This window comes from Penicillium citrinum (genome assembly GCF_028827155.1).
Source record: "Penicillium citrinum strain IBT 23319 chromosome Unknown utg000005l:1.0-1900146.0:1.0-1900348.0, whole genome shotgun sequence".
NCBI lineage: Eukaryota > Fungi > Ascomycota > Eurotiomycetes > Eurotiales > Aspergillaceae > Penicillium > Penicillium citrinum.
The window spans coordinates 96,484-112,521 of record NW_026622690.1 but is presented as its reverse complement, the minus strand read 5'-3'; the positions used below and the strand labels follow the sequence as shown (position 1 = coordinate 112,521).

Below are 16,038 nucleotides of genomic sequence, written 5' to 3'. Positions count from 1 at the left end.
TGTACAGCCACCTTACTTTGACAACGATATCTATAAGATTGCGCAGTCCAAGTCGCTTGTCAAACGTTGATGATTCTTGTCACTTGGTTGTCTCAGGTGACAGTAAGATGCTAGTAGTCCTCAGTATGATTAGCGGGTGCGCTTATCCTACTCATATTGGGCGTTGACAAGATCAACGACCACGCAGGAACCAACCCCCTCTGTATCTGATGTACTCACTTCAATGCTTGCGGGTTCAGGTACAATCCGATGACTTCTATGTACTCAAAGAAGAATTTACAATTTCATCGGCTGACCCAGACCAGTTTCACATGCAGATAACATGTGACATGAATGTTTTCCGCCCACAACCTCTACGCGGGCAACTCGACGCCAAGGGACGGACCTACGAAGATATCGCGGGGATAGCCTATTCCTATTTGATGATCAGGCCTTGGCGCTTGAGCTCGGAAGCAGCTCCATTTTATGCAAACTCTTCTATGCAGGAGGCAGAAAAAAGTTTCAAGAGGTTTTACCAAGCAATCTAGGATAACTTATTCAACTTGTATCTGAACCTCCCTTCTCTAACATTGCCATGGCTCTGTTGTCAATACTGCCTGTTATTAAGCTATTGATGTATGGAAAAGCCCTTTTCTTCATGGACTCTTCCAGGTGCCAGAATCTCAATAATATTTTTGGTTATCAGGTTACACGTATATGCATATGCATCTAGGGATCCGCATAAGTAATATGAGAAACTAAATCACTATACTCCGAAAAAGTAACGTCCTTGAATATAAATGCTTTGCCTCCGGGAAACACATAATCTTGCACAAACGACAAGGGAATCTGATGCGGCTTGAAGGTTTCCAGGTAGTATGACTTATCCTGGACGCTTTTTGCCCACCCAGGGTCGCTAAAGAAGGAGAACTTCAATTTAAAGTCTTTTGAATTATTGATCAAAGAGCCTGGTGTACACGTTGCCTCCAGCTTGCCTCTATCGTTGACCGAGATTTCGTAAGTGTCGGTGCGGCTCTGATCGACAATATCCGCTTTTCCCCTACTCCAGGCCTCCTTAGCTTCAAAGTTGAGCACAAACTGCTGAGTGATGCGCATGGAATTTGAATTTGCTACAAACTCAAGATCCAGATTGTAGGAGCTCTTTGCGGTGGCCCAAAGGGTGGAAACCCGGTCTGACCAATCCTCAGTATATGTCGGCGAGGCCCATGCAATTTGAAGAGTCTTATCTCCTGTCGCCGTAATAACAGGCTTGATTTCTGTGGCTGTTTTGGTGAAGTCCCAAGTCATTCCGAATTCCGAGAAAGTTTTCCACATCTTGAAGGTGGGCTCTATACAGCTCGGCAAAACATGCTGGGCTAGCTTGGCGCCCATATACTCTGCAAGGCAGTTCCGCTTGATCGCAATTGTCCCGTGAAATTTGCGCAGGTCGGAAACGTCAATCCAGTTCCAGGTAAAGGGAGTTCGTGCCGGAAGGAAATGCCCATCGGCAGCGCACAGGTAGTTCAGGGTGGCTGCCTTCTTCTGGAAGGGATCCGGGTCTTCAACCGGCTGACCATTTGCCCCAAGGTATGGGCTGAGATTGTAAATGAAGTTGGTCAATTGTAATGTTGATTCTGCCACTGGTTTGTTTTGAGCGGGGCCTCGAATAGTAGACGAGAGCAGTGGCATTCTATCCCTTTTCATCTGGTCAAAGTAGGAGCCGAGAAAAGTTTCTTTCAGCATAGTGTACTCCGGACTTGGGTCGCGAATTCCTTCTAACTTACCACCCTCGTCCATGAGCCCTGCATTATCGAGGTCCAGGAATAGTTGCTCAATTGTAAAGTCTGTCAAGGCTGTTTCTTTTTGCAACTGTTTGAGCTTGTTCTTGACATCGATCGGAACCTCGTCGGAGCTCTTCCCTGGATCTAAAATACGTTTGGCTAAGTTCACCCTGCTGCTGAAGATCCACGGATTGTTCTTTGGTTGTGAAACATTGAGCCAGTAGGGCTTACTGAACCGGGCGCCCTCGATATATGACACCACTTGGAATTCTGCACACAGCAAATGAAAATTGACAGCTTCATTGCTCGAGCCAATCTCCACCAGGTCCCTGACTTCGGACGGATCGCTCGTTTGAGGGATACCCAGGCGAGCACGCCAACCACGAATGAAGCGAGCATCATTAATTCTCTGAATCTTTAAATCGTTGAGATCGGTATTGTGAGGGATCATAAAGGGGTTTGTGTTATTGCTCTTGCTTAAGACTTCTTCGAGATCGACTTGAGTTTCTTCGCCATCTTTGTTGATGAAACAGCAGCAGACTTCGGGTTTTTTGTTCGCGAGGAGGTACTGCTTCATCATTGCATTGATGCTTCCTTGAGTGGTAGAAACGACAAAGTCGTAGCCATATCGTTCGGAGGACAAGTGAGACGAGTTGGAACTACTCTTAGCTACAGGCATCATTGACAATTCCCTTCTCAAGGTCCAATTCCAGAAAGCCAGAGATGGTAAAAAGGGATATAATTGCTCCACGATAGTCTCGCAAGACACTGGCTCTTATAAAGTTTGTAATGACCGCGTCCACATATAATTGATGCAAGGTTCATACCATCACTATAAATAATGAGGGCTGTGGTCCAAAGTCTCGGCTCGGATTGGATTGACAAATCGTAAATGGAAATCTCTTGATGTTCGTCATGGAGACAGCAGAATTAGTCAAAACCCTTGTCAAAGATAAACCCCGATGCAAAGAATGGGTGGCTTAGAGTGAAGTCACTTCGTGGCTAGAAATGGTTGGATGGCATACTGCACATATGTATGTATCATCATGCGTTTTCAGTTCCCACATACTAGCGCCTCAAACGAAGATCTTGCCATATATGGGAGGGTCCGAATACATGAGTTAGAAAAACCTATCTGTACATTGGACCTACGATACTTGAAATCTGTCTTGAGGTCTTGATATGCTTGATCTCTAGCCAACCTGGAACTCGGGGGGTGTTTTCTAAAGACAATTATTGAGGGGTCATGCATGCATGCCTAACTGACTGACCAATTACCCCTCCATCGGAGTCCTCGAGAAAGTGTTGATCGCACTAGAGATTTCTGTCGTGATTCCATCATGCCCCATTACTTCGGAGGTACAATTTGATCTATTAGTCTCGCTCAATAACGATCCTTGAAGCCCATGCTGTTGCTCGTAGTCTTGTCTTCAAACTATGGTGGCGAGCCTACAATTGAGAACTGAGTTGCGGGCAGACCCAGGAACGATAACGAACCGTAATCCGTAGATTTTCTAGGCCTTTGGTATATGCGAAGTTAATGCGATCTTCTCCCCAATCCCCCCTTACTCCCGAACTTTAAAACCCCGCACTGGAATCCAATAGTGATATACAAAGTCTCTTCTCTGTCAATCAGTATGGCACTGGCACTGGGCGCCTGAATCCCATCATTAGATCAGAAAATACAGACAATCTTTCCCATAATTTCCTTTCTACCTAGCCGCGCAACCAGTATTGCGCCATGCCCACTTGTTCAGTAGCGAGTTGAAAACCCCACCCGGCTTCTAATGCACCGGAAATCAGATCGAGTTAGTTTGCGATGATCGTGAGCCCACCTTATACACCAGAGTGGTAAATGCCTAATCGTGTTGCGAAGGACAGGTACGATGATGCACCACATGGCAGCTGAAGGGTAATTATACACTGTAGGCGCAGCTGAAGATGTGATATATCATAACGTTGGTTACCGTCTTAGTATGTCACTGCAGCCGGTTCAAATCCCTTATTAGTCTCTGGTCCTCGTGCATTTTCATATATTTTCATAGACTAAAGTTATCTTAAATCATTTTTTTTCTATAGCCCATTATCGGCCATGGCAACTCCCGAAACGAAAGTTGAGTTGCGAGCAGACTCGGAGCTGATGAAAAACCAGCACCATGGTGTTGAGATAGGCACCCCAAAAGACTTCCAGGTCCTTCGAACCGCCGACGAAGATGCTATTTTCTTCTCAATAGGGTCTGACGATATATTCTATGTGACACGAGAAATCCAGAGATCGAGTGATTGGATTCGGACAGATATGTCTTCATCACTCCGGGGTAAGATCGGCGACGAGGGAAAGGCGAAGTCGTTCGTTGTTTCGCAAAATCCAGTGACACTAGTGATCGATTTGGCTCTGGTTATGACCATCAAAGGCAATGATCTGCTTTATTTGTCTCGCAACAATCCAGCCTCAACGGAAAATTGGGCACATGGTGTCACCTGGACAAGTGTGCCTTTCAAATCAGATAGCCCAGCCCCGTCGCCATTCACCATTGCCGACATGTATATGTTATCAAAAGTTGATGAAGACGGACTGGAGCTTTTAACCTGGTTTGTGGATATCGTGAAAAGTCCTGGGAGCGCTTTCAAGACAATTGAGCGATATTACATTCAACCCGTCGCCGACACGATGGAATGGCAGAATCATCCATTGCCCCACGAGGTAACAGCAGGATCGATATCCAGCTGCCTTGGACGTCGTGAGGATGATATTGTCGACGGAATATACACTCTGGGAAAGATTGGACAATCCCAAAGTCTTGTCTTTACCCCGATGAGGAATCCCTGGGATCCAGATCTGCCTCCAGCCTCTGCTCGGCTGCAAGTTCCACCAGGCACAACCGCCATATCTTCGTGCGCCACAGAACACCGGCTCACTAACCTATTTGTGGCTGGCGATGGTGGCCTTTACTGCTATAAAGCAGATCAGCAGAAAGAGGGCGCCCAACCCAGCCTGATTATTCCTTCTTCCCCCGTATGCAACACCAACACTTTTGCAAAAGCCACCTGTTTAAGATCGATCACAATTGGCTCTCAGACAGCGGTTTGGGGTCTTAATTATCAAGGGCAGCTGTTATACGCCACTTGCCCAGCTGGTCAGGAAAATGAGTGCAAGAAATGGTCGCCACCAATTCAAATTGCCTCGGATGTCGACCAGTTTGCCTTTTATCTCAATCAAAAGACTACCACGAACGTTATTTTTGCCCTAAACAGTGACCTAAATATGACACAACTTGTCCAGGATGCTGAAAAAAGCACTTGGATCAAGCGCAGCATCACCTTGCCACCAACAAATGTCGACCAGATGATTGAAGTGATGACCTTCACTACCCATGTTAAATGCACTGACAAAATGGGCTCCCCAGCATATGGGGCCCCCGTCACCATTAGTTCCGAGCAAGGAGCACCTCTAAGAATCAACAATGTATATCGCAAGCTCAACCCTGGGTCTCCCATCGAGATCAAGGCGGATGGTACTGGTAGCATTACCATCGTCCAGGAGACCGAGTCTCTGTCTGCCATCTGTTTTACCCTTTCTAGTGGTGATCAAACCCTTCAGGTCGATCCACACTCAAATATCGCTCTACGATTATCGGAAATCAAGAGCGGAAATGACTTGAGCAATGTGCGCATAACAGATTTAGAAGGCAACGAAAAACCGCTTGTCCCCTCTGATGTATCTGAATATAATCGAAAAGCTATTGCCGAATGCGTCCCAAGGCTTTTGGAAATGAGATCAAACCTTCCAATAGATGGGTCCCGTGATACCACTGCGCTGACGAAAGACAACGGGGAGGCAGACCTTTGGGGAGTGGTCAGTGACGCCAACCAACTCCATTTCTATGAAGGTAAAGATTTGGAGCTTAGAAAGCTGGGAAGCTCTGTTGGCCCAGAAGGGTACGCTACATTTTGTTCCGCCAGCCTAGCAACGAGCAGTACGCTCATTGAGCTTGTCACATCTGCAGCTGATTTATTCAGCTTCCTGAAGAGCACATGGGATGATGTGCAGGCATTCTTTGTCAAACCGTTCCAAGGAGTCTACCAATTCATCGTACATGTTGGTGACAAAATATACACGGCAATCCTCGACTGTGTCAGTGCTGTGAGTAGTGCAATTGAGTTCATCTTCAAAAAAATCAAGGTATTTTTTCAAGATTTGGTGGCCTGGCTGGGATTTATCTTCAACTGGAGGGATATTCTTCGTACTCACAGAGTTATGAAAAATATCTTTAAGCAGTATGCTCGGAATGCCGTGGACCAGATAGATGTTCTTCGGGTGTCACTCCAGGATGGGTTTGACCAATTACAGGCTTTCATCAATGGAAAGTCCTGGGAAGGTCTCCAAGATCCGGGAAAGAGTATTGGTGATACTCAGCAAGAGATGACAAAAGATATATCCGGGGCTGATAGCCCCCAATCCAACTGGGCAGTTCACCACACCATCAACGGAATCCCAAAATTGGCTACCGGTGCATATGTTTTCGGGATTCTGCCTGGAGTGGATACAGGCGCCATAGAGAAGCTTCTCGGTATACTCGAAAGCGCAGTCAAAGACGAAGAAAAGGTCCTAAAACAAGCTGCTCAGCAAATCAAAGACGAAGTGATTAGCCAGACCCATAGTCTGTCCCAGATCCAGATGATTCAAAAGATCCTCAGCATCCTCGCCACTTTCCTGATGGGCACAGCCGAAAACGTTGTTCTCAAGCTTGTGGACTTGATCAAGTACTTTATGTCAAGTGTTCTCGACCTTTTCGATACCCCACTCGAAATTCCAGTCATCTCACCCTTGTATAAAAAGATTACCAACGGGGATGTACTCTCCTGCATGGATCTTACCTGCCTTATTGCAGCTATTCCGGGAACATTGATCTATAAGGTTGCTACAAACGAGACGCCTTTCCTGGATAACCCTGCAACAGACTCTCTCATCAAAGCATCCAGCTTTTCTGAGCTGTCTCGATTGCTTTCCCAACCCAATAAATCGTCTGTATCCTCCAAGGTCTCTGGATCCGTGACAGCGGCACAATTACCATCACTTGCAAAGACAGTCGTTGGAGTCTTGAAGATGTGCATATTTGGAGTTACGGCCGTAAAAGTTGTGTTAGAGACAGTCAAGCGAGAATCCAAGATCTCAGGTGCACCAGTCACGGCGCTGTCCTTCGGCCTACTGATTGCCTCAAGCAGTCCCACTATCGCCAGCAATTTCGTATCAGTGGGTAAATGGACTATCGTTGCCGACGTGCTTGCTTGGGTGAATTTAGGCAAATTTTGTCTGGATAATTCGGGTCTGCTTGACTCGGTCCTTCAAGACTATGTTGCGCCTTGGACTACATGCCTACTAGGACTAACAGGGCTTGTGACAACGATATGGGGTATAGCCGAAAAAGAGAAGCCGAAAACAAGCGAAGGATTTGGTGTTCTCAGTGGGTACTATTCAAACATAGCGGCTATAATGACCCCATTTACCTCCTTGAAAATGTTCCCAGAGACTGCGCCGGTTATCTTTGTGGTGGCTATGTGCTGCGTGCAGCTTGGGGGGGATTTCATCTACTATATCAGGCAAACTTTCACTGCAGGAGTAAAGCAATCAGGTAGAGAGACGTTCACATAGCAGATTCCAAATAAATGGACTATATCAGATCGCTTCCCATAGTATCAGTCCTGCTTATCTTTAGGCCATGGGCACGAGTACTTATCCATTTGAACTAATTTCGAAACACCAGTCTCCTGAAAAACCGTCAAATCAAACTTGGTTGTATTGTTTAGCCTTAAAGATAATAACTGATAGAAGCGACCATCCAGAAACGCTAATTGATTCGATCGCAGTCATCTATTCCCGATTTCCTGGCTGTAAAACAGATCTCCGACTGTAGTATTCGGCTTGTATAATAATTTTTGCAGTTGAAGTAAACTAGTTTGTCAAAATTGTAGTTATCTTCCAATAGAATACTATTTATTCAGTAATTGTTTGTTGAACAGTATCGAACCATTTCTGAATAAACTTTGGATCCTCCTGTTTTGTATACTGATAGTCGTATTTCCGAGAAAACCGAGGTTTTAGCTCTATATAGCGCTGAGTAAAATTATAGATCCATTTTTCGCCAACAGTTTGGGTAGAGACTGATTGTAACGGGTAGGTTCTATTGTTTGGGTTTATAGATTACCACTCGGCCAAAAAGACCACAATATCGAAGCGAGAGCTTCGATATTTCCAAACTACATTTATAAGGAAGATGGGTAACGCACGAGCATGTTTGTAAGGCACCACCACCACCAGGATACCGTTACAATAGAACCATGTTTCGCAAGTAGAAGATTCGCCATTTCTTGTACAGTACTAGGTCTAGGGGCGGCTCCACGTAGATCCATTGTTAGTATCCACTGCTTTAGCGATTTTTATTCGAGTTGAATCAATTTATGGCTGCTGGCGCGTGTTTCAGAGCGATTTGTATAATCGGATAGTCGTTCTTGGAGAGTAGAACGCTGAACGTTAAATCGGCGCGCTGTTTCACGAACCGAATTTATGTCATGGTTTCGAATAGCTAAGATAGATAATAGGAATTCATCCTTGTGTTCAATCGAAATTTGGCTTGATCGGCTGCGATTTGATGGCATGGTGGAGGTTTGAATAGTGTAGTATGCTTGGAGATGCGAAAAAGTAGAAACGTGGCCGGCTCGTTTATCGATTACGTTAATTATTCTGTATTGAAAATATCAAGTTTTATATTGTTTCTATATCTGTAACTAGAACAAAATTAAAAAAAAAAAATTCTTTGTATAAATTTTTAATATTTGTTATAATCTTTTTTTTTTTAGATATTGATATCCGATAGCAAAAATATAGAATTTTATAAAAATTTCTAAACAATATCAATTATCCGTAGAAATATTTTCTAAATATCTATTAAATATATATCAATACAATTTATATCCAATACCGTACTAATATATCTGAATTTACAATATATACAATTCTCCAGTTCTGATATACAGACCTGTGCAATATCCATGGACAGGGTCACAGGATCTCTGACAATGAAAAGATCACCCTGGTGAAACGGTGTGGTGTGAGATCGATTGTATCTGAATAAAATATTCCTGGCACCACAACCCTGCTTCGGGCATGAATATATATCGAAATTTCTATATAACAAACTGGCTGAATGGTTTTGTATGTATATGTTAAATTTCTTTGGAATTTTCTTCAAGAATCAGTGTCACAGGATTTTCCTGTGACAAAAATATTCGTGCGTTACCTATACCTTATATATGTAGTTTGGGAATATCGAAGCTCTCGCTTCGATATTGTGGTCTTTTTGGCCGAGTGGTAATCTATAAACCCAAACAATAGAACCTACCCGTTACAATCAGTTTCTATACATTCTACTAAATAATTGAATTGATCTTCTATTCTTCCTCTTCCATTATTCTCCATCTAGTCAACAAATACTAGTTTGTATCTGTAACGGTACTAAGGTACAAGCTAGCACTTGTTGACTAGGTGAGGGGATAATGGAAGAAGAAGAACAGGAAATCAATTCAATCACTTAGTAGAATATACAAAGAGACTGATTCTTGAAGAATCTTCAAGCAATCAGAATAACACAAGCAAAGTCATTCAATCTTTTCCTTATATGCCTTCTTCGAGAAAGAAGCAGTGTCGAATCGGATACGAAGCATAAAGATCAGTGACTTCACCGAAAGAGATAAACTCTATAGTTTCACTGTATTATCTCTCAGATTCTTTGTCAGGAATCCCATAACAACTATTCTCCCTTTCTTCGAGAATCTGGTTCTAGATATATCTATAGATATTTCAAAGAATAATATAGAAATATAAATAAATTCTTTGTTCCAGATTTGTTCTTTTTATTATATATAGATAGAATAGATCTGTATTGATTTTGTAGCAAAAGCTCAAAGAGATCTTTTTTTCAAAGAGACAATAGATATAAAAAATCAGCAAAAAATTGATGCTTCCGGAAAATATTGTTTGGAAAATATTCAGTCTCGATTCTTATAACAAAATATATTCGGTTTGTATTGAGATTGTTATATCTGTATCTATATCTCCAACAATATTTCGCTGGCAGACAGCTGTATCAGCAGCAGTTTCTGGATCGGTTTCTGTAATTTGTTCAACTATAGAGATTGCAATAGTAGTATTGACAACAATTTCTGTTTCAGCAACTGCAGTATTTAGTTGTATTGCAATAGTTTCTATAACAGCTACCAGTCTGTCTTATATTTATAGTGGATATATACAGAAAGCGAAACTGGAACAATTCTTTACTACTGAGAAAAAATATCAAAAGAAAAAGAAGCAGATAAAACAATAGAAAATTGTCTATAGTAAACAACAAACGGCTGCTGTTTTGACAGAAGATAGAGATAGAGACAGAGATAGTAATAGTAATAGTAGTAATAACAATAATAGTGCCAGTGATGGCAGTAGTTATAGTAGCAGTGACAGAGATATTTTGAATATAAATAGTGATAGTAGTGCAGATAATCAAAATCTGATTGTATTGCAAGACAAATATTTATTTTATCTTTGATATTTTAATAGAGAGATTATTCAATACAAGATAAATAGTTTTGACAACTATATATTTTGTATTGACTATTATTTTGATACAATTAATTCTAAATATTGTTATATCTGCTGGAATAAAAATAAAAATAGTATTTGCAAATTGGTATATCTTTGATTTCGGTTTATAATTGTTTCATAGACTAATAGATTCTAAATATCTATTATAATAATAAAGAATACTAAAATATTTGTTGATATCTTAGATTGGACTGCTCGAATTCAAACAGTAGATTATATTGAGCTATCTGATAATTGGATTCTTGACTATAACAATATTCAGATTGATTAGACTATATCTTGTATTTGATAGATATTATACTATTTATATATATTGATTTTTTTGTTTTACTATATAATTCAATAGTATTATATTTAATTTGGATTTACAATTAATATTATCAATAAAATAAAAGAGAGTCAATACTATTTCGCTGGAATCTTGCAGAGAAAATAGATCTTTATCTAATATTCTAATTCTTTTTCTATTAATTTTTTATACTATTTATAGTACAAGAATTCTGAATATAATTTATAGTAAATAGCTGTTCAAAGTTTTTTCAGATCAATAGTAAATAGACTGAATTCCAGTAAAATCAGATATATTGATAGTATATTAAAGCTGGCAGATAATTTTTGTGGATTATAATAGAATCAATTTATAATCAATTCCGATTTATTTCTTTCTTACAAAGAGATTGTCTTGATTATATAGATATTGAAATAGATAAAATATATACAATTATATAACAGAGAATTTCCGGATAGAGATAAATAGTTATATCTTTCTATTTGGATCAATATATATATCTTCTCTATAGAATAGCAATATCTTTTTTGTTTATATCTTAGTCTCTTTTTTTATATTCTTTTTTTTATATTTTTGTTCTCTTTTCTTATCTATTATCTATTTTATTTTATCTCTATTTTTTTTATTATAGTCTGATATAGTTCTAAATAGATTCGGAGAAATATCTCTTTTTTATTAAAGACTTCAATCTATCAGTATAGCTATTCTAATATAAAATCTCTAAAACAAGAATCTGGATTAACAACTTCTGTTTATTTTTCCAATATTGGTGAATCTTTTTGAGATTTATACTTTATATTTATTAATTGTACTCGAATCAATATCAATTCTGTTATTTCTGTTTCTCCAATTCAAGATAAAAATATCAATTTGTTTCTAGAAGTAGTATTGTTTAGTCTTTCTTTTATTTCGGATTCTAAAGAGAATCCCTCAGTTTCAGTAAAAGATTCCTGTATCAATCTATTCTATATTGCTAATTTTGTTATATTATATAGATTTCTCAGATTTTGTCTTTGTCTCAAATAAGTTTCTATATCAAAATATCTTCAGTTCCGGTCTCTTTAGATTGGCGGTCAACAAATATTGCCAAGATTTGCGATATTTGCTTGACTTTATAGATCAGTAATCTCTCAAAAAAAAGCAAATCAAATATTGCTTTCTTTTATTCTGATTGCTATATAAATTACAGCTATTCAAAATACAATAAATATATAAAGAATTGTTTGGTATATTAGCTGTTGTCTATAACTATCTATAGAGATATATATAATTGCAATTGTTTATTGGAGTAGACTTAAATTGTTTTTAAATTTCTATTATCTCTAATTTACTATCAAAGTTGTACTAAATAGTTTTGTAAAATAATAATTGTATTTTTGGAGAATTTTAGAATTCTCTATTTGAATCACTACTCTGAGATAAAGAAAATAAATTCTATTATATATATTTTGTTTGTTGAGAACTATTTACAGATATTGCTGCAGAATAATTGAAATTCAATTAGAGACAATCTCCAGAATATTTGAGAAGAATAATACTATTATTATCAGTATTTTCGCTATATAATAGAAGATAAAGAATATACTAATTGAATAAAAGTCAAATATAATTTTGTTATACTATTATTATATAGATATTCAAGATTATCTGCTGAATCAATATATTATTTTCTAGATATATTCTCTTTGTATCTTTTTCAGAATCGAGTTGTTTAAATAGTTATTCTTTTTTTATTTTTTTGTTTTCAATAGATACAAATAGTATTACAGATATTGTCTATATAAATCTCTAATTTCTATATATTGTATTCGGAAAATTATCTTTTCTATTTGATATAGAAATAGAATTCTTTCTGTATTTGTTTCTTATCTCGAATTTCTTCAATTTTCTATTTTTTATTCTTATCTAGATCTAATAATAATAGTAGTTAATCTGTTTCTTGTCTTATATTCTATTTATCTAGAAAAAAGATAGAGAATATATTATACAATTTTTTATATTTGTCTAATAATTATAAACAATATATTTGCAATTCAATTTGTTTTCAGATTTGAAATAAATCAATCTATCAAAATAGAAATTTTCTTGTCTAATCTTTGAAATACAAATTCTTAATAGATAGTTTGATCAATTTATTCTTCTGGAATTCTCTTGGAATATATCTCTTATTGTAATATTTCTAATATTGTTTTTGGGTTTTTTGTATTGTTTTCTGAATTTTTTTGTATACAATTTGTAATTGTGACAATTGCAATTTTATCAAAAATATTTCTGCTTTTTTGTTATTTTTGTAGAATTGGAAATTTGAATTGATATCTATAAGAATTTGGAATAGAGTTTCTTGAATTATTTGATTTATAATATTGTTATATACAAATTGAGCTATTTTAAGAAATTGAATCCAATTTGTATACTATTTGTCCACAAAATAATATAGATAATCTTTCAAAACTTGGTTTATTTATTTAGTCTATCTATCTATCTATAAATAGAAAACAGTTGAATATTGGAGTTTAATCTTCAAATAATAGTATAGCTCTGATCAGAATTTATTGATAAAAACAGATTCTTGATCTAATATAATTCTATCTGGATTTCTATATTCTAATTCAATTTGATTATAAAATAGTTCTGCAAATTCAGCAATATTGATTATAGTAGATATAGAAATAAATCAAAAATATTTTGTGAATCTGTCAATAATAATAAAAATAGTATCAATTATTTTCTCTTGATAATCTATCTTGAATAGTTCTATAATAAAATTTATTGTCAATTCTGTAAAAGATCTTTGAGAAACAGAGAATAATTGCAACTATCTATAAAATTGATATTATAGAGCTTTGACTCTTTGACAAATTGTATACAATACAATATAGTTTTATATTTTATTCTGAAATTTTTTTTAATAATATTTTTATTGAAATAGCTCAATTGTATAAGCTCTTCCAAAATAATTTATTAAAGAATCATTATAACTGATTTGGATCAATCTAGATTGCAGATTACCAACAATAGAAATATATAATCTATTAGTATAGCAGAGCAATTCTTTTGGATTTATATTTCAATATTTTTTTTTATATTTGCTCTTCAATAATATAGTTTTTTGTTTATGAATTATAGTATCTTTGAGCTATAATTGAACAATAAAATTTTTTAGCTCTTCTGAAATTCTTTTATATAAAATATTTTTAACTGCTATTATAGTCAATATAATTCTAGAAAATATAAATTGAACACAATTCAATTTTTTATAGATAATTATATTATTTTTCTGATCTAGATTTTCTACAACAACTATTTTGTAAAGATCTATAGATATATTATTAATCTCTATACTCTGAAATATATCTGATTTGCAAAAGATTTGAGTATTCTCTGTATCAATATTGTTTTTAGTCCAATTTCTATTAGAATCAGTTTGAGAATAATTTATATAATCAATAGTATTATCTCTATTATCTATACTTTGTATCCGATTTATATAGAAAATATATTCTATATATATAATATTTTTATAGACCAAATTGTTGAATAAACTACTAATAGAGCAAATATTTATATTCTGTGATTCTCTGTAGATCAATACTTTAGTTTTTGCTGAATATAAAATATTCTTTTTATATTTCTTCTCAAATAATCTATCAACTATAAACAATTCTTGAACAATTATTATTATTTTGAATTCGAATTGATTATAAAATAATTTCAATATTTTCTCAACAAAAAAGAATTTTTTGATTTTGGGAATTTGAGACAATCTATTAATAGAATTTGTTTTATCTGATTGATACAAAATAACAAAATCAAATAGAATCAAATATAGATACTATTTGATCTATTTTTTATTGATCTTGAACTACTATATAAACAATTTCAGATTATTATAATCAAAAAGAATCTCAATATAATATCTGTTTTCTTTGAGATATTGTCGCCAGTATTTAAAGAACTATATAATAGTATATAGTTTTTGATTCAAGATAGTATAATTATACTCTGCGGATATAAATTTTTTTGACCAGAATACAATTGAATACTATATCTCTTTATACAATTGGAATAATATTTCTGCTATACCAAATCCAGAGATATCTGTCTCTATACAAATAGATTTTATAGAATTGAAGAATTGTAGTAATAGTATTTTTATAAATATCTTGAATAGAATACAAAATATTTTTGTCTCTTTTTTATTCAATTGTATAGATTCTGATTTCTTTCTATTCTTATTTTCTTTCAAAAATTCAGTAAAAGATAAAATAATAAATAAATAATCTTGAATAAATTGCTAATAAAAATTATAAAAATCTAGAAATATTTATATATTATAATAGATTTGAGATAGTTTCTATTTTAAAATAGTTTCAATTTGTTGTTGATTTATAACTATTTTTTGTTGATCTATAATAAATCTAAGAAATTCAATCTCAGATTGGTAGAATATATACTTAATAGATTTTGCAAAAAATTGAGTTTCTTATAGTTTTTTGAATATTTTTCAAAGATAAATTATATATTCTTTGCAGATTTTTGAAAAGATCAATATATTATCTAGATATATAATACAAATAGTATCTAGTAATTCTGCAAATACTATATAGATATAGCTCTGAAATATTGCTGGAATATTGATAAAATCAAATAGTATAACTATATATTTATAGTATCTATAATAGATATAAAATATAGTTTTCTATTTTTTGCTTTTATTGATTCTGATATAATAATATATATTCTGAATATTTATTTTATTAAAGAATTTAGTATCTAATAGATAATCAAGAATCTCTGAGATAAAAAATAAAGAATATCTATTTTTAACAGAAATCTTGTTCAATTTTTAGAATTGATATATAATCAAAGATCTCTGTCTTTTTTGGAAATAAACAAAATAGAAGCTTCAATAGAGTTTGTAGAGAATCTGATTTGACTATTTTTCAGATTCTCATCAAAATATTTTTATAGAATCTTCAACTTTATCTGTAAAAGAAGATATATAGATCTATAAGAAAATATAGTATTTTTTTGAAGCTCAATCTTGTAGTCTATTTTTTTTTTAGATAGTATAATCTGTGAATTCTGTATTTGGAATATATTTTTGTATTCTATAAATTCTGAAGAAATTTGATTTTGATTTGTTACTAAATTATATTTATTTTTGTCAGAGAATATTGGATTATTCTCAGAAAATTGAAGAATTATATATATATAGACTTTTTTTCTGCAATTTTTACTAAATTGATATATTATAAATATTTTTATTTTGGACAATTTATTCTCGAATTATCAACAATTCTGTCACAGAATTAATATAATATAATAATTTA

At 34.9% G+C, this 16,038-nt stretch overlaps 3 protein-coding genes across 3 annotated transcripts; 1 reads left to right on the top strand and 2 right to left on the bottom strand.

Annotated features, from left to right (window-relative positions):
* Positions 1-708: 708 nt before the first annotated feature.
* On the bottom strand, positions 709-2,439 carry N7469_005886 (uncharacterized protein; the record flags this gene model as incomplete). The annotated part of the gene is made up of 1 exon (XM_056644806.1): positions 709-2,439. The coding sequence occupies one exon, from the start codon at positions 2,437-2,439 to the stop codon at positions 709-711; it is 1,731 nt and encodes a 576-aa protein (XP_056500044.1).
* A 1,413-nt stretch (positions 2,440-3,852) lies between these two features.
* On the top strand, positions 3,853-7,413 carry N7469_005885 (uncharacterized protein; the record flags this gene model as incomplete). The annotated part of the gene is made up of 1 exon (XM_056644805.1): positions 3,853-7,413. One exon carries the CDS (start codon positions 3,853-3,855, stop codon positions 7,411-7,413), a length of 3,561 nt encoding a protein of 1,186 aa, XP_056500043.1.
* A 342-nt stretch (positions 7,414-7,755) lies between these two features.
* On the bottom strand, positions 7,756-8,171 carry N7469_005884 (uncharacterized protein; the record flags this gene model as incomplete). The annotated part of the gene is made up of 2 exons (XM_056644804.1): positions 7,756-7,922; positions 8,045-8,171. 2 exons carry the CDS (start codon positions 8,169-8,171, stop codon positions 7,756-7,758), a joined length of 294 nt encoding a protein of 97 aa, XP_056500042.1.
* Between the last annotated feature and the right edge of the window lie 7,867 nt (positions 8,172-16,038).